This window comes from Oryzias latipes, chromosome 20 (genome assembly GCF_002234675.1).
Source record: "Oryzias latipes chromosome 20, ASM223467v1".
NCBI classification, from domain to species: domain Eukaryota; kingdom Metazoa; phylum Chordata; class Actinopteri; order Beloniformes; family Adrianichthyidae; genus Oryzias; species Oryzias latipes.
The window spans coordinates 5,765,734-5,791,131 of NC_019878.2; the positions used below are offsets into that span (position 1 = coordinate 5,765,734).

At 39.7% G+C, this 25,398-nt stretch overlaps 1 protein-coding gene across 9 annotated transcripts in view; it reads left to right on the forward strand.

Annotated features, from left to right (window-relative positions):
* The window catches only part of LOC101173180 (microtubule-associated protein 4), a 201,890-nt gene that overhangs the window by 70,096 nt on the left and 106,396 nt on the right, over nt 1-25,398 (forward strand). For 8 of the 9 annotated variants that reach the window (XM_023950293.1, XM_023950294.1, XM_023950296.1 and 5 more), the window contains exon 3: nt 3,098-3,136. In XM_023950293.1, coding sequence (XP_023806061.1) covers nt 3,098-3,136 — 39 coding nt within the window. Of the gene's footprint in view, nt 1-3,097; nt 3,137-11,875; nt 11,971-25,398 lie in introns of all 9 variants that reach the window. The other variant, XM_023950298.1, reaches the window with a different exon arrangement.

The following is a 25,398-nucleotide window of genomic DNA, read 5'->3' on the forward strand; positions in this document are numbered from 1 at the left end:
GTGAGTTATTGTGTTGTGAGTTAATGTGTTGTGTTGTGAGTTATTGTGTTGTGAGTTAATGTGTTGTGTTGTGAGTTATTGTGTTGTGTTGTGAGTTGTTGTGTTGTGAGTTAATGTGTTGTGTTGTGAGTTGTTGTGTTGTGAGTTAATGTGTTGTGTTGTGAGTTAATGTGTTGTGTGTAAAGTTAATGTGTTGTGTGTAAAGTTAATGTGTTGTGTTGTGACCCTTCTGGGCCACCGTACAAATCTCGCTTTTGTCCTATCTTTGATTTTGCTGACTACTTTGAGCGCGACTTAGCGTGATATGACTGCCACTGGCATCGGCAAAAAGAAATTTGCATGCCTTGTGTGTCATCTCACTTTTTTCCTATCTTTGCTGAGTTAAGTTTCGGTTTGACGTGACCAAGCTGCCATCAAACAGCTGCTGATTGGTCCAGATTCTAACCAATAAAATTGCCATATGAATCTAACATGGTGTCTGCTCCCGAGGCTCAGAGGCTGAACCAGTTCTTTTTACCCTAATTTTTGTCTTTTTGGATGAAGACGTTTTCATTTTTTTAATAATTCATAATACTTTCTTTTTTTTTTTTTTTAGCATTCGTTTATTTTTATTTAGTCAGATCTGTGAATTTATGGCTGAGGATCTCCTGAAACTGTAAAGCTTATCTGCTGACATTAAATTAACAGGCCTGTGTGTGATCTGTGAATCCCGCAGAGCAAATTATTAGTGAAAAGTGTGATTTTCTTTAAGGTCTGTTCGTTAAAACATAACAATATTATATTTTATGCTGCACACGTGTTTGGGATCAGATGAACAGCAGTAATAAGAAATAGAATGATGGCTCACTACAGTAGACTCAATGTATTTAACAGAAAAAGCATTTTTAACTTTTATGTTCATTTTCACAGTGTCTCATGTTTTAGAACTTGTGAGCGTTTGTCCAAAATTAAAAAATATTAGTCATAAAAAATGATATTTTCTCTTAAAATTTCAACAATTATTGATTAAAATAAAACAATACTTCAGATACAAATCTTAAAAAGTTTAACTTCTTCCGGCTGGACGGAGTCGGAGCTCGGACGTTTTTCTTTTCTGCTGCAGACGTTTTAAACACGTTGGACACTACACTGACATAAATAAATACAAAACTCGGTTTGATTTTAGCTGCTTTGCTGCTCCTTCTGGGTTTTACTCTGAGAGAAACGGGCCAGAATGGTTGAAAACGGCAGAACCCCGTACGAACAGAACCGACAAAAAGTCCAAAGTCCATGTCTGCCTCAGAGTACCGTCAATATGAGACAGAGACACCTGATTGGTTAGAATCTGGACCAATTAGCAGCTGTTTGATAGCAGCTTGGTCACGTCAAACTGAAACTTAATTGAGCAAAATCAAAGATAGGAAAAAAGTGAGATGACACACAACGCATGCGAATTTCTTTTTGGCGATGCCAGTGGCACTCATATCACGCTAAGTCGAGCTCATAGTGGTCAGCAAAATCAAAGATAGGACAAAAGCGAGATTTGACACAACGCACGCGAAAACATGTGTTTTGCAAACGTTTTGGAAAGCAAAAAAATAGTTTTTGAGGGCAAAAAAAATTTTTTTAAGCAAAAAAAATATATCAAAGCAGAATAATAAATTATTGAAAGGCAAATTTAATATTTTCACCTGCAACTTAGAAAGTTTTGTGTGCAACTTAGAAAGTTTTGTGTGCAACGTGGTGGCAGAAATAGGACTGACTGATCCCTTCCCCCTTGTATTCCTAACAGGACGTTCCTGCTGGTTCAAGAAGTCAAAATCTCATGGACTTCTATAGAGAAATAAACACCTCCAACTCAGTCATTCTATTTAACAGAACTACCATTCTGTGCTAATACCTTTTTTGTGCTTGCTAATCCTAATATTTTTTTTCCTAATTGCGAGTTATTCAAATTGTAAACTGATCAGATGCCTCAATAAAAGTATGTGGTCTCACGTCAAATGTTCAAAACATTTGATTGATAGGTTCTCCCAAGCCCACCTTTTATGGTAGGGGTGTGGACTTGGAACAAGCTTCTAATTGTGATTGGCGCAAATGCTTACCATAAAAATTTTGACTCAGACCAATCAATGCTTACTGACGTCATCAGGTTCCATTATGGCAGTGTCCATATTGCCAAAAAAAAAAAAATAGCTTTTTTGACATCATTTGGTTGGATCCAGAAGTAAGCCATTGTCAATGGATGACGTCACACTTGCTGGGTCCAGCTATATAGTCTATGGAGTCTATGGTGTGAACTGTACTTTTTGGTTAGAGGGAAACACATTCACAAAGTTCTGATTGGGGTTCCTTGTGCTTTGTAGTCAGATTGAAGAGGCTATCACAGGCTCGGTCCACGAAGTGCTGCATTTTGTGCGTGTCCGACTAATGTGGGCATTAGAAAGTTCAGCACTCAAAAGACACATCATCATCATCCTCTGTCCTGACAGCACACAGTAAAAACATGCTGGCTCAGCCTGACTGTGTCTGGCCTGTAAGGTGCTAACAGAAACTGACACACAGCTACCTTGCCATACCCTTTAAAAAGCCTGACAGTCTAGGGATGGTGTTTACTAGTTAGGGGCTGCACGATTATGAGGAAAACTTGCAATAATAGTGATCAATATTGTAATGACGATATAACTTGTGACACATGAACAAATTGCAAAACAACCAAAAATATAATTTCCATTTCACTGTAACGGTTTCATTTAAATAAGAGTCAACATACCTTTAATTAATTGAATGAAAATAGTCTACATGGGCGGCGAACATCTAACATAAAAGGGCTTCATCCGATTGTTCAAATGCATGAATGGATTTATTTGATTAGCTTAACACTTCAAACTGCCATAAAATTGTTTTAGCACATTTAAAGTAACAGTACCGGTATGTTACACCTATGTTGCGATTTTCGCCGTCTTTTGCGATATCCATATTGCACAGCTTGAAATTGTGATATCGATAAATTTGCAATTTATTGCGAAGGCCTATTTCTAGTGTATTTTAAATCAACTTAGTTAGTAACTCAAATAATAAGATTGCATCTGTTTGTGTGTTTTTTGTGTATTTGCAGATGTGAGTGCTGGATTGGAGAATGGAGAGCAAAAGCCCAGTAAGTTTTTTTTCCTTAGTTCTCTGTTCTTTTCGTCATGGTAGTCCTCTTTATCCAGTTTTTTTGTCTTCCACCTCTTATGTGACTGCATGCCTGTGTGCATATCCTTTTTTGTTGTCAATAAGGGGAATGTCTTAGTTTGGCTTGAGCTGCTTTTCGGTGCTTTCCAGTATTATTTCAGGACGCCCCTTTCTATTATTGATGTTCGCAGCTTTATCCTGAGAGTCCTGTAAATAGGCCCTGACTCACTGTGTCCAACATGTCATGCCAAGGTCTGCTAACATCTCAACCAATCTTTATAAACAAACGCACCAGGAAAAAAAAGTGCAAAAAGAGTTTTATCACTGATCAATTCCCATAATTTCTCGACATCTTCATCAGAAGTACAGCGACCCCTCGTTATTTGCAGGAGTTTTGTTCTAAAGAATAACCCAGAATAGACGAAATTTGCTGTGTAGTCATCTAGCTGTTTTGATGCAGTAAAACCCCTTACTACACACAATTACAGGTTAAATAGTTCAAACCTTCGTAGAAAAACAAGTCCAGTTTTATAAAATGAAAATAAAAAATTCAGTCGCCATCCAAGATTTATGGAAGTTTGGCAAACTGAATGCATTCCATATGAGAGATACAGCATGTAAGAGAGTGAATGACAATGGTCTACAGCCAATCAATTCGCAGAACACAATGCAAAAATAAAAAAGGGATGCACAATTGCACAAAAAGATCCCCAAAACAGCCAGGCCACAAGGTGAACTGCATTATAGCACTTCATTGTATCAATGTCCCAAAAAAGCCTGAACAGAGAGCCTTATCATATAGTTAATACATTAATAATTTTATTCCCCTTTTCCAGAAAGATTACATTTTATTTTGGAGAACATCTGATCACAAATGGATCATTTACAGAAATGTTCCCTAATGGGCACTGTCCCTGTTTAAGTATTAAATAAACACATAAATTCTTGTTTTATTTGAAAATCTGTTTATTTCAATTTAATTGTATTTATTTAGCCCAATATTACAACAAAAGTCATCTCAATGGGCTTCAATCTGGTAGTTTTTGTAATAAACATGAATCATAAAGAACATAAAGTCATAGAAAGTCAATAGGTAATGGCTAAACTAAACTAAACAGACTAAACTAAACTGGGCATCCCTGCCCTTAGACCCTTCTCGGTAACGAAAAACTCTTTTGAACTTAATTCTCCAGTCAACTGGGAGCCAGTGAAGTGAGGCTAACACACAAGTGATGTGTTCTCTTCTTCTGGTTCCTGCTACCAATCTTGCCGCTGCATTCTGAACAAGCTGGAGACTTCTTAAAGAACTTTTAGAGCACTCTTTTTTAGAGGCTTTAATTAAAAAAAAAAACGGCGGATGTAGCGAATACAGTGATTTTCACATGCAAAAAACTTACTGCACAGAAAAACCTGCAGCACTTTACCTTGGTCTTGGGTCGTTGGTTAACGTTTTAATCCATGTTACAGCCGCCATTTTTTTATACTTTTAACACTTTTAACACTCTTGACACAAAGAGACGAAATTTTTAACTGATAGTTAAAGAGCCACACCGCGCACTGACCTGCCAAGAAATACACACACGAACACGCAATTAAAGCCATATTATTTCCAATAACAAACTCCTCTCCTTACAATACAACAGCAAGTATTGTACCTGTGTTTATTTCAAGGAAAGTGTCCGCTCTCAGTTCACACATTAAATGTAGCTTAGCCAGAGATAACACAGCGGCTACCCTGTAGGTCAGATACCCCCTCCACACACACATGAATTAATTTTATAATTCTTATTATTATTATTTCTTTTTTTATACTCTCTGTTGGATTTGAGTGTGGTTTAAGAGGCAGGAAAAAAAACTAAATATGAAATGAGGCAAAGAGCTACAGAACCATATTTTCATGACCATAGGGCGCACTGGATTATAGCGTGCAGTTTCAGTCATGGGTGCTTTTTCTGTATATAACAAAAACAAAAGACACACCGGGTTTTTGGGCGCAGGCACGTTAAAACATACCGGTGAAACATGCATGATAGTAAAAGGCAATGAGAGCAAAACAGAGTTGGTTGTGATTTATTTTTTATTTGTACAGGCATCAATCAGCATCCAAAAATCCATCAAACTCCTCATCTTCTGTATCTGAAGTGAACAGCTGGGCTAAACACACCAGGCTCTCATTCGTCATTGTCAGAGTCTGTCTCGTTGCAGCGCAGTTCTTCATGAATGATACCTGCTTTGCCAAACCTCGAAGAACAGTGCAAGCAGACACATTAGCCCAAGCATCTACAATCCATTCACAAAGTGTGGTGTAACTCCCCCGGCGCTGCATCCTCATAAGAGGAGCGGAAGATGGAGAGCTTTTCATTGTAATCCGATGGAAGTTGCTGCAACACCGTAGTACTTATGTGGATGGAAAGATTTGCGTGGTAGCCACCCCTGCTCTAAATTATGGTCCTGCCCCACTGCCTTGCTGGATTTGACATCCAAATTTTGGCCAATCAGGTCAACCAGAAAGGTTACCGCCCCCAAGTGACGAACACACCCCCTGAACACTACACGCAAACCCAGCAAGCGCGCCGCTTAGCTACGATTGCAACCGTGCAGTTGTAAAATGCGGGGTCGGTTGGTTAGCATAGCGCTCGCGCAGTTGTAAGGTTTGCTCAATCAGTTCCTGAATGCACTTGCTCAATTGTCTTTGCGCTTGTTCAATTAATGGCAGCCATGAAACAGAATACAATAATCCCGTCTGGATGTGACAAACGTATGGATGAGTTTTTCAGCATCCCTTTTAGATAATATATTTCTGATCTTAGCTACATTGCGCAGGTGAAAAAATACAGTTTTACACGCCTGTGATATGTTAGCCTTAAATGATAAATCCTGGTCAACTAAAACCCCTAGGTTTCTTACAGTGGAATTGGAGGCTATACTTACGCCATCAAGGGAGACTATCTGATCAGACAGAGCATTTTCCAGGTTTTTAGTGTCCAGTATAATGACCTCAGTTTTTTCTGGATTTAGGCGGAGGTAATTAATTGTCATGTAGGTCTTGATGTCTTTGATGCAGGCATTAAGTTTCTCTATATGGTCATTCTGGTCAGGTTCAATGGATAAATAGAACTGCGTATCATCCGCATAACAGTGAAAAGGAATGCTTTGTTTCCAAATTATGTTTCCTGAGGGCACCATGTAAAGCACGGGTTTCAAACTCATTTTGGTTCGGGGGCCACATTCAACCCGTCTGATCTCTAGTGGGCCGGACCAGTAAAATAAAAGCAAAATAACAGTTTTGTTTTTGTTTTGTTTTGTTTTTTTCTCAGTAGGAAAAAATGCCTCAATCAACATGGTAGCCTAATGATTTATTATTACACATTCATTCACTGAGGCCAAAAGGTCAATAGCTTTTTGGGAACAAGACTTCTGCAGCCTCCAGCATTTTTCAAAAAGTTCACCATCTGAGAGAGGTGTTATAAACCTTTTTTTGCTGTCATCAATCCCCCTTTTGTAGAAGAATATTTCTGAGCCATTGTGACAAAAAAAAAATTGGGGCAAGAATAGAGGAAGAACCAGTTCAATCTTTGTTTCGATTTTCTATAGAAACCTGAAACTTGTCCTGCTGGTATCCATATATGTAAAAAATTAAAATGATCAATGTGACATCTCAAATTCGGCATGATAACATATAGACATGTTGACAAAAGCCTACACTAGGCCTGTGGTCACATTAGTCTTATAGAAACTTAATCCAGGTCATCAGACACATTCTTGTACATGTAAGATTTGCACAGTTGGTACCAAACTGTCTTGACAGTGTTGACCTTTTTAGGGAGAAAATGTTAGAAAGCTCCTGCTACGAGAAGTCAACCAATTTCTCTCCATTGTTTTAGCAAAGAACTTTGATTTAATTGTTTCTGTCCTTAATAAAATAAAATCTGATATTAGTTTATTCTATTTGTCTGATTCTCAAGTATCTGAGGTTGTTTAGAAACGCATATATATTTCTTGACATACACACACAATAGCAAAAAAAATTATAATGAGAAGAATCTTTGCTTTTAAATGTATAAAGTTAATCTTAATATTAAAACAAACTGATAAGTATACAAATCTCAAATTGTTTTAGTCTTAATTATATAGAATTTCTGAAATGTTCTACACAAGCACTTCTTATTGATTTGTGTCAGATCTTCTGCTGAAGTAACACATTTATGGTAATGCTTTTTTTAATGTAGGTTTTCTTCTTATAAATTGAAATATCCAAATTCTAGTGCAAAAACCTGTGCAGACATGCCAACTAAACTGAATTTAATCTCAATTTGGTTGAGAAGGTATAGTAACACAGACAGCTTTTTGCAAGCTGTGTTATGTATCAGTAAAATTATGTCTATTTTACTGATATAGTATTATTTTTTAAATCATATACATGATTTTTATAATGAACATAATCTGCATATATTTTAGATAACTGATCTGCATTTGCCATGTTGATTTCTAAAATAGTCATGTCTATTTTTTACATAATAATTTAAGTAAGTCATCTTTGTCATGTGCTTTATTGATACCAAAGGATTCTTAATTCTATCTCATAAAAGTTGGGAGCTGGATAATGATAAATCTTGTAATAAAATGGTTAACGGGGTGGGATTATATAAATTTGCTTCCATCCACTCCCTTTCAAGAAATATTTAATTTTTTATCTAACTATCCTAAGTTTGATACGTCATTGTATGAATGTATGACTGATAATTTTTTTTGTGAATTATTCTTATTTGATTGTTTAAAAAACAAACCATATCAAATCAAGAAATTTTAATGAAATGTTTTTTTTCTAATTGGTGGATACTTTAGATTTTGTTATTTAGCAGGTGTTTTACTTCAGTTGCTAAAATAATTCACTTTTAGAAAAAAAATATCTAATTAGTTTATGTTTACCTTTTTTATTTTGGGCATATCAAAGTTTAAAGTTTTGTCATCTCGTAGTTTTGCTAAAGATTGCTATTGACCCTGTAACACATCGTAAATCCTTGACCATTTATGCAATAAACATGGAAAAGCGGCTCTGGCACGAATAAAAGCTGCTTTTCAAATGCACCGTTATTCACTTTTATGTTTGTAAAATGTTGCATAAGGCCACAAAGTGGCTTTTCTTTGCAACAGAATCAGCTGATTTGCGTTGATTGCGTAAACGGTTGAAGAGTTACGTAGTTGAAATAATGTCAACACTGGAGTCAAAGCTCTGGTGTTAGGGGGGTTTAGAAAAAAATTCTACAGGTACATCCTTTTTTTTCAAATGGGATTTTTTTTTTGTCTTAGATCCTTTAGTTCTACTCCTGCAGTGGAAGATATTTTTTGAAGTTAAATACTCCTCAAAGTATTTAGGTTACTAGAATCCAATAAAGTTAAGAGCTCTTTCTTATAACAGTTAAAATGTACACTTGACGCCAAGCTTGGCTTCCAGTTGCCTCTTAAAGGGCCTATATGCAAAATAGCTTCCGTGTATTACAATGTTAATCCTGACAAAACACAACCCCAAAACGATACTTTGATCCTTTCACACATTTCGGACTATGCACATTCATCTTTTCAGCAAAAATTCAGATGTTGATGTCTTCATGGGCAAGACACAGACACGCTGCAGAGGCCGACTCTGGGTTGATGTCATTCAGATCAATGAATCGATTTTATCAACCCAGCCCTAGTAACTACATCATGTTCATTCAGGGGTATTTTAAAACTTTTTCACAATTCACATGTATTTTTATTGTTTGCATTGACGACTGTTTTGTCTGCACAGTACTAACGTCATTTCATCCCTTTGTTTGGCTTTTGAGTCTCGCTCAAAATAAGTCCAAAAGAGTCTGAACTACGCATTATTTTTCTATTTGCACCAGAAAGCTTTGACTCTTGCCAAAAATAGTGGAGCATCCAAGAATTAAATCTCAGCAGGGTCTATGTCTGAGGCTTTCTTCCACTTGAATGCCTGGAAACCTGTGGTGACTTATGGCAGGTTAAAGGATTGGGCACCATAAACTTAGGGTTAGCCTAAACAACAGTGGAGAAGCAAGACACCTGTCTGTGACTGTCATTTGAAGTGACAGCAGAAGCAGCTAGCCATTTTTGAGTCACTTCATTAAATGTTTATCGATGGAAGTTGATATAGTGTAGTCTCTGCAGTATAACAATTTCATTTTCTGAAAAAATGTCTTTTAAACCAAAGCACCATCAGTTTGACTAGTGTCCAATAATCACTGTCTAAAACCCGATAGAGGGAAGACAAGAACACAATCAAAAATGACTTATTAACACGGATCCTAGCCAGGGCACCTGCAACCACAGATCGATAATACATGTACAGCATATCAACACAGATGGCAACTGATCTTGGTTTGTGTAGAAAGAAGCCTTTCCTACACAGATCCTGACCAATTGAGCAAGTTATCCAGGTTGACACCTGCTCAATGCTGACCTGGTTAAGGACCGTAGACTGAAGAAAATTAGTAGATTTGGTGAGAAAACTGTGTAATGGAAAAGTGGTTATAGTTAAATGTTTGGTTCTGGTTTGTAAACTCATAATCCCAGACCTGATAGTTGAAAACAAAAGGGAAGCAAAGGATGATGCTTTGTTGCATCCTGGCCTGTCCCATGGAGATTTTGAAATGGAGTATGCTCTCCATTAGTGGCAGGCCTCTGGAGGTGGTGAGTCTCAGGCTTTGCAGGGATCTTGATTTGGCCCTTGGCTTGAGTAGCCTCTATGTGTTTCTTGACTGCAGGTTTGCGATCATTTGAAATTCTTTGGCAGTCTGGGCTTTCCGTTTTCCCGTCTGAACTTGTGACCCCAGCCATCATATTATACTTATTTAAAGAAAATCTAGTTCATCATAAACACACCAAAATCCCCTTAACACACACATGTGTGTAACACACTCGTATACAAACCTATCTAAATAGAAACGCTTAACAAGTTTATTTCAGTTTCTTTTATCCATATTGGACATGTTGTCATTGTCTATATACGCAGGTTTTTGTGTGAATAGTTAAGCTGACCTCAGGTACCACAACTGTTTTGTGTTGCGAGTTGAATCCAGTGACAGGACATTAGGGGTGTAACGATACACGTAGTTGAACCGAACCGTTTTGTTACGGCAGTTTCTGTTCAGGTCACTGCTGTACCGTTTTGCTACGTTTCCTTGCTTTTTCCACCTATGCATTGTAATGACCCAGCTGCTTAGTCACTCCTCACAATCTCAGAGTGAGAGAGGTAGACAGAGAAGCAGATTCTTCATTCTCCTCTCCGGCACTAAAATCTATTTTTTTATGAACACACGAACAACGTAACAACATAAACCTCACTTCTCTTCACAGCTCTGTAACTTATGGTGAAGGATTCAACACACAAGATTTCACACTTCCCATGAGTCTTATGCTCTCCTGTGTGGGAGACACTTTGGCTTTGTTGTCAACATCCATTACGGGAAGGGACAATTGGATAAGTCGAACGCTGTGTGTTGACATTGTTACACAAAGATAGCGTATGCCAAAGTTTACACATCCAATCTGTTAAACTAACTTAAAACTGCATCACCCGACTGTAACAATCGGGTCTACAAGAAAAAAATATGTGCAAGTTATAATGTTTTTTCAGGCCAGTGTTTTTGGTTCCTGGCAACTAGTAGTTTTTCTTATTTAAAAAGCATATCACCTACATAGGTCAATTTATTTATTGTTATTTAAAACCAAAAATGCATTTTGCAAGTAATTTTTTATGCCTATTTGTACCGAAAAAATGTGCCAGCCAGCCAGCCAGCCAGCCAGCCAGCCAGCCAGAAAACACACACAAAAATTACCAATAAAATAGCAGTTCATATCAGGCAGATTTGTCAAACAGCAGTACAGAACTGAAATGTACCAAACCGAGCCCCATGAAATTCTGAACCCAACCGAATTGAGATTTTAGCATATCGTTACACCCTTACAGGACAGCCAGCATTGACATGAAGGGATGCGGTTCAAAGCGGCGGTCTTCAACAGTTTGCATGACACCATGGTTACAGAACTGTCCTGTATGCATGTCTTTTAGGTAGACAAGTTGAGTTGGTGCTCTCTTCTCTCTGCTTTCTTACCTTCCATCAGGTGTAGCAGATTTATTTTTTTAATTCAAGTCAAACAGCTAGATTTTTCAGCCTGGTTTAAGAGCACCGAGTTCATTTATCATTGTTATTACAGCCGTCCCCTGGGAGAGGACACAGGCGATATAAGTAGTAACTGGGGCAGAGAATTGAGAGTACAAACTAAATCCTGACAGAGCCACATTACATTTGTGTAAATGAGTATTGAGATGTTGCATGGCCTTTCAGTTGCATGGCACTTCTGAACATCTCCTGTTACTCTTGTAGAATAGTGTGTGCTATTTTCTGACTATTTAGTGAAAAGATTGTTTTCTAAGTGATGTTTTTGAGATCTGTTGAATGACTTACATTTATTTTGAAAAGCTACTAACCTGCTATCTTTCCTTTCCCCTTTTCCTCCCCATTTTTCTCTCATCCCTTTTCTTTACATTGATGCCCTTTCTTCTTATTTTTTTCTTTTACTTTTCTTTCTGGCCGCACACCTTTTCTAATTTATTTTATTTTTACATGTTTCTCTTCTCATTACCTTCCTTTTTTATCCCATTCTTCCTCTACCACTCTCTTTTCTCTTCTGCTTCCCTAATCCCCTGCTTCAGAGGACTAGAACCTGTCTCCATTTCCATGATGACTGTCAGTCAGTTGTGCTTCTGCTTCTCTGCGCTTTGTTCCACTACCTATGCAATGCACAGATGTAGGTACTGTAGCTTTCAAGTCCAATGTTTCCTTTGCTCAACATGAGGGATGAAGTCTGAGGATTCAAACAAAAGTCAGCAGAACGCCACTCCAAATAGTCCTATATTCTGAACTCTGTATTTCCCCAGATAACACATCGACCCGCTGTGATTCATTTTGCTTGATTTCGTACTTAACAGGTCTTAGAAAAAAGCAGGAGAAAGTTATTTTCTTTAATTTTTCTAGTTTGATTTTTCCAGTATATTCTTTTTGATTTAAAAAAAAAAAGCAGTTTACCATTATATTTTAGTTATTTTTTGATCAAATAGTTATTAAAACACTCTCGTCAGGACCTGCATAAAATTGGATTAATCAGTTTAGAAAACGAATAAACATATTTTTATTGCATGTAATTAAATAGTGAACTATTTCCAAATTCCACTTTTGATTTTATCATATGAGCCCCACTTTTTAGATGTAGTGCATGTCAAAGTTTGCTTTAGTACAGCATGACCTCTAGTACACGTTTTAAACTGATACTTGTCTCAAAACACTAGAACAATGAGGTTAGACTGACGAAACCCACTCAATAGAATAATTTTTTGAGTTTTTGTTTTTTTAATACTTTTTTACTACAATTACACATTTTTACTATATAGGAGTTACTTATGATGATTATTCTTTATTCCACCATTGTTATATGTATGGCAAAACAAAAGAGCTGATATGTTACAAAAATTCATAACGTAAGCTCTTAGTAAAAACGCAAACTGACATCTTTTTTGAATACTAACCTCTGATTTGTGACAGTTCTTCATTTATGTGAAATGGTTAACTTTTATCTTCTGCATATTATCTGCCTAAATTACTTTCAGAAACATCCAAACATTGTTGCAGTTTCTCATATTTAAATCCACCTCTGCACATCCGCTGATCTTTCCCTTAGGCTTTTTTTAACATGACTGCCGACAGTAAGATCACACTTTCATGTCCTCATACAGTCCACCTGCAAGGCTTAGACAGCATCCAGCAGTCCCTGTGCCTGATACTCTTCAAGAGGCTGTGAGGCTCATCAGTCAACACCTCACCACCAGCCTGCTGTTGTGATCAAACGTGATATGAAATATCATCTTAGCAAAGGACTGTTTCTACTCCTGCTTTGTTGTCTGTTATACATTCTTCCATACATATTTTCCCTCCTTTTTCTTTAGCTTTTCTCTTTTGTGTATGAGGAAAGAAAACAACAAAAAGAAGGCAACCTTCCTGGGACCCTGTAATCTGGGTTGATGAGAATCACCGGAGACTTTTGACAGGCAGTTTTTGAAAGAAAACTGCATATTTTGACTGCTGTTCCATTTTCTTTCCTCACTTGTGCTTTACGGGTTTTCCACTGCACACGTGCAGAACTAAAGAGATTAACGATGCACTCCCACAGCACCAGTTCAGAAAAGCTTGGTGTTCAAAATGTCTTGTTCTTTGGAGTATCTGTTTTTTCTGTGAACACACAGGGATGCCATAAGCCTAAATATTATTTAGTAGGCACCATTGGTCCTTCAGTCCTGTAATCTGATTGGCTGACTCTCATGTCGGTTCCTCAAAATTATCACTTTCCTGAACAACAACTGTTAGCAAAACTTCCTTCCACTAACATTTTGGCCTTATTCACCTCATTCAAAATCAATGGAAAGCAACATTTCTGATGCTTTCACAGCTATTGCGTGAGTGTGCCATTACACAAACCTAATCGAGTAAAAAGAACATCAGTGTAAACATGTTGGAACAAAAAGACTTCTCTTTTTTTTCTGACTGTCTGTGTTATATATTTTTATGAAAGCTGGCTTCATGCACTGTTAGTCTCTTCCTTTTTCTGTGCTCTCTGTTGTAACCTGCAACAATAAATTGATATACAAGTCATACTCACCTGGCTTTTGGTTTCTTCTTTCTTCTAACTCAACTAAAATAAACATCCTGCTGAGTATTTATCGAAGCGATTCTGTAGCATAAATAAAAAGCAAAGTCAAAACCAGAAATGCTTTTTCACTTTCAAAATGAAGCTGCATTTTTTGACTCAAAAATAAAATGAAAAAGCAATCCACCAAAATGCTTTTTCATTTCCTTCCTCAACACAGCTTATTCTGTCACTTAATTAAAATTAAAATGAAAATGGTATTTGACATTTCATTTTCAAGACGTTCTCTGGTAAATGTGTAGCAAAATTCATTTAGAAATGTCTAATTTGACATTTAAAATGGATTAATAGAAATGCTTTTTAATTTTCAAAATGAAGCTGCATTTTTTGACTCAAAATTAAAATGATATATTGCTTTTTCATTTGAATTTTGATTCATTTGATGCAGCTTCATTTTGAAAATGAAAAAGCATTTCTGTTAATCCATTTTAATTGTCAAATTAGACATTTCTAAATGAATTTTGCTACACATTTACCAGGGACCTTTTTGAAAATGAAATGTCAAATACCATTTTCATGAGCATTTTCATTAAGTGACAGAAAAAGCTGTGTTGAAGTATAAAATGAAAAAGCTTGAAGTATTGCTTTTTCATTTTAATTTTGAGTCAAAAAATGCAGCTTCATTTTGAAAATTAAAAAGCATTTCTATCTAAATGTCAAATTAGACATTTCTAAATGAATTTTGCTACACATTTACCAGAGAACGTCTTGAAAATGAAATGTCAAATACCATTTTAATTTTAATTAAGTGACAGAATAAGCTGTGTTGAGGAAGGAAATGAAAAAGCATTTTGGTGGATTGCTTTTTCATTTTATTTTTGAGTCAAAAAATGCAGCTTCATTTTGAAAGTGAAAAAGCATTTCTGGTTTTGACTTTGCTTTTTATTTATGCTACAGAATCGCTTCCATAAGTATTTCTTTCTGTTACTCCAAACCTTTGACATTATTTTTTTTTCTACTTTGAAATTTCCTCTAATGTACCTTTAAAGACCCACTCTCATAAAATTAGGTTTTTGCTGTTATTAACCTGTTCTTGTACCACATTTTCTCATGATGGATCACATATGTGGAAACAAAACAAAAACAAAAGAGCTCAAAATTGCATTTCTAAGTATTTCTTTATTCAAACTGTTATGAATCAAGAGCAGACAAAAAATGCCAATCGAAAATGATTGTAGGTGTGACGTAGCTGCTAAGGTCGGTGGGCCACAGTCTCCCTGCTCTGCTCCATTCCGATGCATCCACTTACATACAAATAGATCCACGCATGTTTGTGTTTTCATCGTCTTAGCTGGAATTTGGATCAAAACTGTACGGCTGGATAGCTTCAATTTTGCTCACCAATATCGGAGTGAGGGGCTGTAAGCTAGCAGGAGAGCATGTAAACAGATGGATGATGGGATGTGTGAGTGGGCTTACTCTGTTAGTGGTCCCACCCACAACTTGGAGGCAACTTTCTAATGAACTACTGGCTCTCTGCCGAAACGGTCCTAGAAAACAAATCTTTTTTTTAATTATTATTTTGGTTAATAACAGAATCATCATAATTAAAAGACAACTGGGAATGCTTTCACAAAACATCAAAATATGTATGAAGTGAGACTTTACAGCTTTTTTTTAAAGTAATGTTTGAAATCCATCTTTTTAGTTTAACCTCAGCCTCTCTTTTAATACAACTTTTTTCATTATAATTACACAAAAATTCCATATCAAACCTGAAACTGTACAAAAACATCAATTCAAAATAGCAGACGTTGTTTTTTAATTAGAAAAACCCAGATGAAACAGTTTTTATTTTTAAAACAAAGATCAAAAGTCTTTAGAAAAAACTGAAATAATTTAGATCCAGAAATAAAGCAGAGATAAAACAATGTGGAATATGCATGTGAAAAAAAAAACAGGCAAACTTTTCCTAAACTATCAAAACGATGTTCAAAGGATTCATTCCAAGCATCACATTTATGTCCTGTATCTCTTATGTTTGCTTTTAACTAGGCCTGCACAAGAAATTGCAAATACTGTATAACGTCATTGAGTTATCAAACTGCAATACGCATATCACAAAAGTCAGCGAAAATTGCGATAAATGGTTACCTTAAATGTGCTTAAACAATCTTATGGCAGCTCGAAGTATTTAACAAATCAAATAAATCTCTTTATGCATTTGACCAATCGGATGGACCCCTTCATGTTGTTGACCAATTGGATGGAGCCCTTTTATGTTAGATGCTGACCTTCTATGTACTGCCATTGAAAACTTTTTTAATGGCAGGCCAGTGTTATTCTTCATTGTAAACTGATTTAATTGGCAAACCCATCGGTAAGTGTGGATACTAATAAGAGTTAACTGAATTCCTATCCTTTTCTTTTATTCTCATTTTTGCTATGCCTAAAACAAGCAACTGATTTTCACATCATGAAGCTTGGAGCTTTGTATCTATGGATCAAAGAGCTTCTTAAAACTGCCAGACGCCATAAACCTTTTTAACGGATCAGTGACTTGCGTTACTATGGAAGCTGCGAACAGTCTACCTTCCTTTTTTTCTTTTTTGCCCATCTACTATCACGTTTTTACAAGCGCCCCAGTATTTTTCTTCTGATAACAAAAACTACTATCTTGTTTTAAACAAATTTGGTGATGTTGTAATAACGAATAATAGTCTTTTTTTTTTTCATTTTTCTACAGTCAGCCGCAAAACAGCAGTTTGTCAGAAAAAATGTTGAGCGCCAAGGAGAACTGATCGATTTACAATTGATTACTTTTATTGTGGTCTAGCTCGGAGCGGAGATGGTGCTAATGTTGGTGTTCTTAAACAATGTCCAAATCAGTCATCGTCATTTGAGTAGAAGGTTGGCCCGGCTGCAGCTGCGCAGGTGCCTGCAAGTCCAGTGGTGGTTATCAATTTCATTAGTGATCAGATGAAGGGAGCAGGCTGTCTACACGGTTACAGAATCATACCTGAGAAGAGTGCGTGTCACTTAGGACTTGGTCTACAATATTCAGTAACTTCTTGTCTTGATAATCTTGATAACGAGATAGTAGATGTCCATGACGAGAAAAATGAATAATAAAATGAAAGCAAGACAGGCCATTTGTGGGTTCCATAGATATTTTCTCAACTTAGAAACGAAATTTGTTTGTTAGAAGTTAGATAAAAAACCCAAAAGGTTTAACAAAAAAACAAATTTCTTTTTTAAAAATAAACAAGTATCCAAAAGATTTTGGTGCACATTGCTTGACTTTTTCTGAGGAAGAGTTGAATTTTTGTAAGCTTTTTCTATTTAGGTCAATTTTCACAAATATACACAAATATATCATCCTTACTTCACAAACTTTTTCCTATAACCCCTAATCCAGTGCATGTTTTGGTTCTTTTCATGGGTAAAGAGAGCTGCAGTAGAAAAAATAGTAAATTCAAAGCTTTGGAAGTGATTTGTTTAAAAAAAGTTTTGGAAATACCCCTAAAATATAAGCATCAGGTTTAGGGCAGGATGTGTCGGTCACCTCTGCACGTTGACAGTAATTCTGACAAATATGGCAAAGTAATTTAGAGTCAGTAGCTCCAAAACTGCAGAAAAAAACACATTTTTGGATAGCTTGTCATGCTGTCACCTTGTTGTACTCGCTTTAGAAGGAATAAATCTCCTTTAAATATTTATGATTCAGCTTTAATCCAAGAGCTGAAAATTAAACCTAATTCCCCCCATGCTGCTGTCTCTCCTGCAGACGGAAAGCTTTTCATCTGAGTGAGCATTTCACAGGGGGCGCGAGTCTGCTTGATAATGTCTATGCATGTTTTTGTGAATACATTTGTGTGTCCTTATGCTCGGTTGCTCAAGCACTCCACTCATCCTTTTCCTGACTGATAACAAGAGCTATTTTGCCTGCTGCACTCTGAAACATGTTTCCCTTGATTGATGGTTTCCTTGATTTCAATCGATGACACTAGGGTGGGTTTCAGAGCATGTCAGCTTTGATTATGACAATTAGGAATAAAATATTCAGCTTTTTAAAAAAAAAAAAAGAGTTAATGTCCCACTCCGATCATCTTTTGATCCCATCATCCATCTGTTTGCATGCTCTCCTGCTAGCTTACAGCCCCTTGTATCCCCAACATAACATTAGCGGTGCAACGAAATAGTGAGCAAATTGAAGTTCTAATTCAGATTCCAGCTCATATGAGGATAATTCAGAAAAAAAAAATTAAAAACATATAGACTGGTGTTGGATGACTCTAGCATCATAGCTAATAAGGATAAAGTATTAGCATCTATCCTGAGTGAAACATTCATTGCAAATCCCATCACCAGGAGACAATTCTCTGCATTCAATGCCAACTGCATTCAACCACTGTTGCCTTGCTTCAAAGTCCACTAGAAAGTTGCACAAGCCAGTCATTTTTGAAGATCGAAGACAATAAACCTACAGGAGCCATGCTAAAGCTAACACGCTAACCTGCCCATCTTTGATTCTGAAAGGAATCAAAGATGGGCAGGTTAACTAATGTCACCATTGGCTAATGGATCTGTCAATCAAACTAGTCAGCAAAACAAGCAAGTTTGCTTTCAGCCAATTGAATGGCCTCTTAGACTTTGCTTTCACACAGGTGACGAAAAAAGCCCCGCCCATCTTTGATTCTGTACCGGTTGGCAGTGTTGCCAGATTGGGCGGTTTTGGTTCTAAATTTGCGGGTGAAAATGGCTTTGGGCGGCATATGCATAATTTGGGCTGTTTAAGGGTCGGTTCGGCGGGTTTTTCCCCTCATGAATATATAATAACGGACTACGTTAGGCTTTGTGCCTGTTGGAGTCTTATGTACTGAAGCTCCGTGTACACACCAGGCAGAGACGCCTAATGGGCTCTGTCATTGGAACCTGTTGGGGGTGTGCAACGCCCCTCGTTTTAGAAATTGTGTTCTTTAAAGGATGATACCGCGGGCGCGTGTGGGCGGAGCTAAAGTTATGGTCTGATCACCGCATGAAGCGATGTCTGTTTACATCAATGCATGGTAGACACAGAAAATGTGGAGAGATCAAGTTTATTATTTTGAAGAGTTCTATTTGGTAATCATGTTTCCATGTTTGAGTTCATAAAATCATCACAGAGAAAGTCTCTGCTTCAACTTCCGCAGTGAAAGCTGCGTCTTAATCTGACGCCCGTGTTTCCATCAGTGACAGAGTTTGAAGCCAAAGCCCCTCCCCCGCCTCTCTACCTGTTCACCTGTTCACATCCTCTGCAGCTGAGAGTTGTTTTCCCCTGCGCTCCTCAGTGTGTCCTATACACAGAGAGCGCAAAATACGGTCATCATAGCAGCAAGTTGACACGATAGTCGGGGCGCTCCAGCGCAGCACAAAAATGAAAACGCCGCACGCAGGTTATAGCAGGGATAGAGCGGGTTAAGAAAAGTAATGGAAGAAGGGGGTCCACTGAAGAAATATTCAATACTTTACTCATTTTATATATATATATATTTATTTATTTATTATGTGTATATATATATATTACACAATGATGCACACAAACTTGTCACGTGCCCCTCCCCCCCCTCCCCCCGTTGGGCGGTTTTCGGCTTAGTCTGGCGGTTTTCAGATGACTTTTGGCCTGGAAAACTGTGACTCTATCTGGCAACACTGCCGGTCGGTCGTTATCGTGTTAGCTTTAGCATGGCTCCTGTAGGTTTATTGTCTTCGGTCTTCAAAAATGACTGGCTTGTACAACATTCTAGTGGACTTTGAAGCAAGGCAACAGTGGTTGAATGCAGTTGGCATTGAATGCAGAGAATTGTCTCCTGGTGATGGAGCCATGATGGAGCCATGATGCTAGAGTAATCCAACACCAGTCTGTATGTTTTTCAAAAAAATGTATTTGTCTGAATTGAATTATTATATATCTTTTACAGAACGATTTGTGTATGTTTAGTCTGTTTCAATTTTATAAAGTTCTTTTTACAATCTTTATGCTTTGTGGTTGTTTGTGCTAAAAACCGTCCTCACTTTAGATGAGGTGCTGCAAAACAATTAATAAACTATTAACAAAGTTACCGTAATTTCCGGACTACAAGCCGCTACTTTTTTCCTGCGCTTACACCCCTGCGGCTTATTCAGTGACGCGGCTATGATGGATTTAATTGGCGACCGCCATGTACGTACTTTCGGACTCAGTGAATGGTTTGAATTTTTTTCTAACACCAAGCACAAGTCATTTATTTTTCAACACACTAAACAGCCAAACAGCATGGACCTCACTTCAGGTCTTAGACACTTCAGTCATGGTTCAACAGAACGAAACACGCATGCCCGGCCGCATCCCAGAATCCTTTGGTGCCATTAGACCCAACGTGCACGTGATCGCCGCTACAATATGATGAAACTTTCAAGTTAAAAGCAATCGTTAAAAGCAGCGTGAAAAAATCCACCATCACCAACGGGTTTGGAAAAGCCGGTCAGCTGCGTGACGGAGAGAACAGCGCATGCTCAGGAGTGAATTTACCTCTGAGTCATAGTGACTCGGCTGGCTGCACGTAAATATGTGGGAATAACATGAGCCTTTATTTTGTCGGGACACGACTGGAAACACAAATCGACGTGATCGTTTTAACGGTTTCTAAGAACTGAGCGGAATTTTGCATTGAAAAGCTCACAGCCTCCATGTGAGCTGGAGACATGTCCTGCTGCTCATCACATAGAGCTGCGGGGCCGATGGCAGTCTGATGGCTCCCACAGGTTACAACGCATCTGCCCCTCATCCACAAAACTTACAGTATTAAGTATTATTGCTCCTCCCTGGAGCCGCCCTGGCCAGAGGTGTCGGAGAAGATAGGAAGGGGAGCGCGCGGGGCACGCGCCGCGCTGAGGCGCTGGTATTGCGCTGAGGCGTGCTTTTCAGTCGTCGCTGCTTTATTTTACCGGTGTGTTTTTTTAACCAGCCCTGTTACTCCCATAATGCTGCCGCGATACAAGCAGAAGGACAGCTGTTCCGGTTCACCCCTCCATGCACTGCTGATACTTGCTCATTCTTAAACACGTACAACAGTGTGGCGAGCCCGGCGTTGGCCCCGCCTTTGGCCCCTAAGACTCATGGGAAATGGGGAATCGCGGATGTAAATTTCCTCATCATAACTGAGGGATGTAATGTTGATTATATGGTTACTGTTTGTAATTTTATGTATGATACCTAGATTGTCAATAAGTAAAAAAACTAAAATAAATAAATAAATAAAAAACCATAACTGAGGAACTTGTGAACAGAATAGAGGTCCATGCTGTTTGGCAGATGTGGGTATAGTCACATGTATGAGCCTGAGGCAAGGCTGACTCCTCCCACAGTGTGCTAATGCATCACACTTACTCTGGGAGTCAGGACGTGACTTTTCAGGTTCACCGTGTTGCCTACTACATGCGGCTTGTACTCTTACGCGACTTGTATATGTTTAAAAGTAGTTAAATACGTGAAAATGGGTGGGTGCGGCTTATAATTGGGTGCGCTTTGTAGTCCGGAATTTACGGTAATTGGTACATTTGCAAAGCTTACAAGCAGTTTAGTAATATGGATTTAGAAGACAATGGTCTGACTTTAGATGTTAATAAATCTTATTAACACTTTCAGGTATTTGCAAGACATCTATAATGCTAATAAATATCTTACTAGCATCTGACACATTAATAAAGCCTATTAATTTGTTATGTTAGTCAATAAAACTTATTAAGTTTATGAACACTTAGGCTTGTGTCAGACATCTATAATGCTAATAAATATCTTACTAGAACCCAAATCAATAATAATACTTCTTAATTTGTTAACAAAGGTTGTTGATAAATCTTATTAAGCTTATTAACACTGACACATTTGTTAGGCACCTATAATATCAATAAATGCATCATTAGCATCTTGAAAACATCCTAATAATAATGCTTGTAAATGTGTTAACCAAGTAATTTAATAAACCTTATTAGACTTATTGTACTAATAAGTGTCTTACTAACACCCTATAAATTCATTTATAATGCTTGTTAATGTGTTACAAAGCTTGTTAAGGAATCTTAATATAAAGTGTTATCGATTTATGCTAAAGTAACAAGCAAACATATGTTTTCTATAAAACTGTAATTATCACTTTAAAAATTTATAGTAAATAAATAATCAGTTATTTAACATTAGGGAATAGTTACATTTATCTCTCATTACATTTAGTTACATGTATCAGTTATATCTGGCCCTTTGAGGACAGCCGCTATGCTGATGTGGCCCTCAGTGAAAATTAGTTTGAATCCCCTGCTCTAGAACCAGAGGCTGTTGTCTTTTATTGGTACCAAAAACAAATGCATGTTTGTATGAAGAACAAGAAAGAAAATCAGGGAGCAAAGTAACACTCTTTACTTTGGTAAGAAATTGGTAAAAAAATTGGTAACACTTTCTTTTACAGTACAGTACTTACAGTGTATTTAAGTGATATTTACATGGTACTTATTGTGTAGCTACTGGGTACTTACAGCGTATTTACAATGTACTTTTCATGGAATTTACTGGGTACTTACAGGGTATTGACATGGGACTTTTTATGGGACTTACTGGGTACTTACATGGTACTTTTTGTGTCTTCTCTGTACTTACATGGTACTTGCTGCGTATTCATCTGGGTTAGGGTTAGGGTTAGTATGTACCAGTATGTACCACACAAATATGAACAAAATAGTACCACATAAATACACAGCACGTACCATGTAAGTTCCCAGTAAGTCCTATTAAACAGTACCATGTAAACACCCTGTAAGTACCCAGTAAATTCCATGTACCAAAGTACCATGTCAATACCACTTGAGTACACTGTAAGCAACCAATCAGTCAAAGGAAGTGTGGCTAGATCACAAGCCATCAAAATAAAAAAGTGTATATAGTAATTTTTACAATTTTTTTATCATCCTCCCTTGATTGACATGTCTTTTGTCGGCACACAATCCGATACACACAGGTCCAACTTTTTTTTTTTTTTTTTTTTTTTAACTTGTCCTGTCCAACAGCTAGGCAAACAGATGAGAGCTGAGGGCCTCTTGTGTTGGACATATTTTATTTTAACAAGAGGGGTTATTCATCTTCAGACAAACCAAAGGTATGTCTGAATAAACCCCTTTTGTAATTGAGGCCAAACTTTATTAATTTCAATCATGTTTGAAAATCTTTGGTGTTGGACCGGACGGAAAAGGAAAGAGGGGAAGAAGAGAGAGGGACGTTAGAGAGAGGGGGGGGTAGGAGGGTGATAATAGGAGGGGAAGGGGGGTAAGACCATGAAGCAGCATAGAGCAGGCAGGTTTACTGGTTGTTTATCGTTACGGTACGGTTCAAATGTAGTACAAAAAGGGCGGGGCCTGTTCACACACACTCAAATATTATCAACACACCTGCTAGCCGCAAAAATGTCCACATGTCAACATGCACACAAAACAGATAGTGTTCACGAACGCATACCTATGCCTTTAAACCAACTAGTGTGAAATCTTTCATTCATTCAATCATGCAAACTATTAGTGCAAAGGTGAGCTAACACCTGTGCTCAGGTGAGTGTTTATGTTCTTCTAAAATGGATGGTGGAATGTGAAAAGAAGGAGGAGGAGTGCCCAGCCACCCCCACACCCATACCCCCGCCGCAGCAGCAGCGGCAGCCGGAGCCCCCCCAACGCCACACGGGAACAGGCAGGGAACAACCGCCCCCCGGGCGACCAAGACCGCCACCCAGGCCAGGGCCAGCAGGACCGCCGCGAGGCCCCCAGAGCCAGAGAGCAGGGAGGCGCAGAGGGAAAGAGAGCGCCGCCCCAGCCCAGCCAGGAAAGCAGCCCCCCGCCGCGCCGGAAGAGCCCAACGCAGGGCCCCACCGGAGAGGGACGCCCACAGCCCCAGACGAGCACCCCACCACCACCCAGGAGTTCCGGGCATCCCCCCGCCCCGACCCCAGGTACGAGCCAGGACCCCCCAAGGGAGACCCGCTCCGCACTCCAGGCAGCCACCCACCCGGCCCACGGTTGGTCCAGGTAGGAGCAAGGCAGGGGCCCGCCGCCCCCGCCCAGGAGGGGGGAACCCCGGGGAAAAAAGGGCGGCCCACAAGGGATGTTATAAATATGGCCCGACCAGGCTCGGCCATGTTGGAAGTTTGGCGGGGCCCAGCGTCCAGGGGCAAGGACCAGGACCCACCCCCCAGGGACACGAACACCCCCGGCTCAGGTGTAATATGAACCCCCCCACCGTGCGGAGAGAGCACCGCCGGGCCCAGGGAGCCGGCACCCAAGGGACACGGCCGCCATCGCCAAGGGGCCCGCACCCCCCACCAGGGAAGGGGTAGGGGACAGATGGACCCAGGTCCCACCTTCCTTGTAAAATGTGTGTGCGTGTATGGGTGTTTGAGAGGGTGTTTGTGTGCATGTGTGTGTGTTTATGTTTGAATGTATATATTGAAGGGGGAGGGGTGTGTGTACTAAGGGGGGTGCAGTTAAAATTGGCGAGTAGGGCACTAAGGGGACATCTCCTGATTACTCACAGTGATGTCCCCTCACCCTCCACACCAAGGGGCCCTAAATGTCTAAGGTGCGGTTAAAATTGGCGGGTAGGGTGCCAGGAGGACATCTGCTGCTTGCTTGCAGTGATGTCCAAGCACCCCCCCTACCAAGGACCCTACATGTCTAAGGTGCAAATAAAACCGAAAGAGGGGGGGCCCACTCCATACGGCAACCATAGGAGGGGGGCCACTCCCAAGTAGCCCCCCCCCCCAAGGCGCATCGCAGGCTAGACCCCCCACCCCCTCACCCTAATATGAGGTTATATAAGGAAGGGGGTAAGTTGGGGACAGCTGGTAGACTGTCCCCCGGTGGTCAAACAGCCGTCCCCCAGCCCACCCCCAGCAAAGGGGCCAGGGCCACCCAGCCCAGGGGCCCACCCCCGGAGGCGCCGACACCCCAGGCCCGGCACCACCCACCCCACACAGAGAGAGAGGAGCCAGAAAGCGTCGCCCCCCCCCGGAGCAAGCCCAGGCCCCCACCCCCAGACGCCGGCCCTAGAAGAGCTCTGGTCAGGCCTCGACGGGACCGAGGAGGCCAACCGGCCGAGGCAACCACTGATTGCCTCAGCGGAGACCCCGACCCGCTAGCCCCCCCCGACCCGTACTAATAATGGGCCCCCCTCCCCCCCAGAACGCCCCCCCACAGGACAGGGCCGACAAGCCCCCCACCCCACCCCACCCCAGACCCCGCAGCCGAAGCGGGTGACACCCAGAGCGACCGGGGGCCCCGAGAGGGTTGTCCCGTCCCGTCCCAGAGCCAGGGAAGGGCCGATCCCAGCCCCAGGTGCAGATGGGCAGCCCATCCGGCGCCGCTGGGCCCCCCCCACCCGAGCAGGGCCCCCCGCCAACCCCCCCCAGCACAGGCAAAGGGACCACCCCCCCAAGCCAAGCCAGACCACCACCCCACCCCCCACCACGCACCCCCACACCCAAG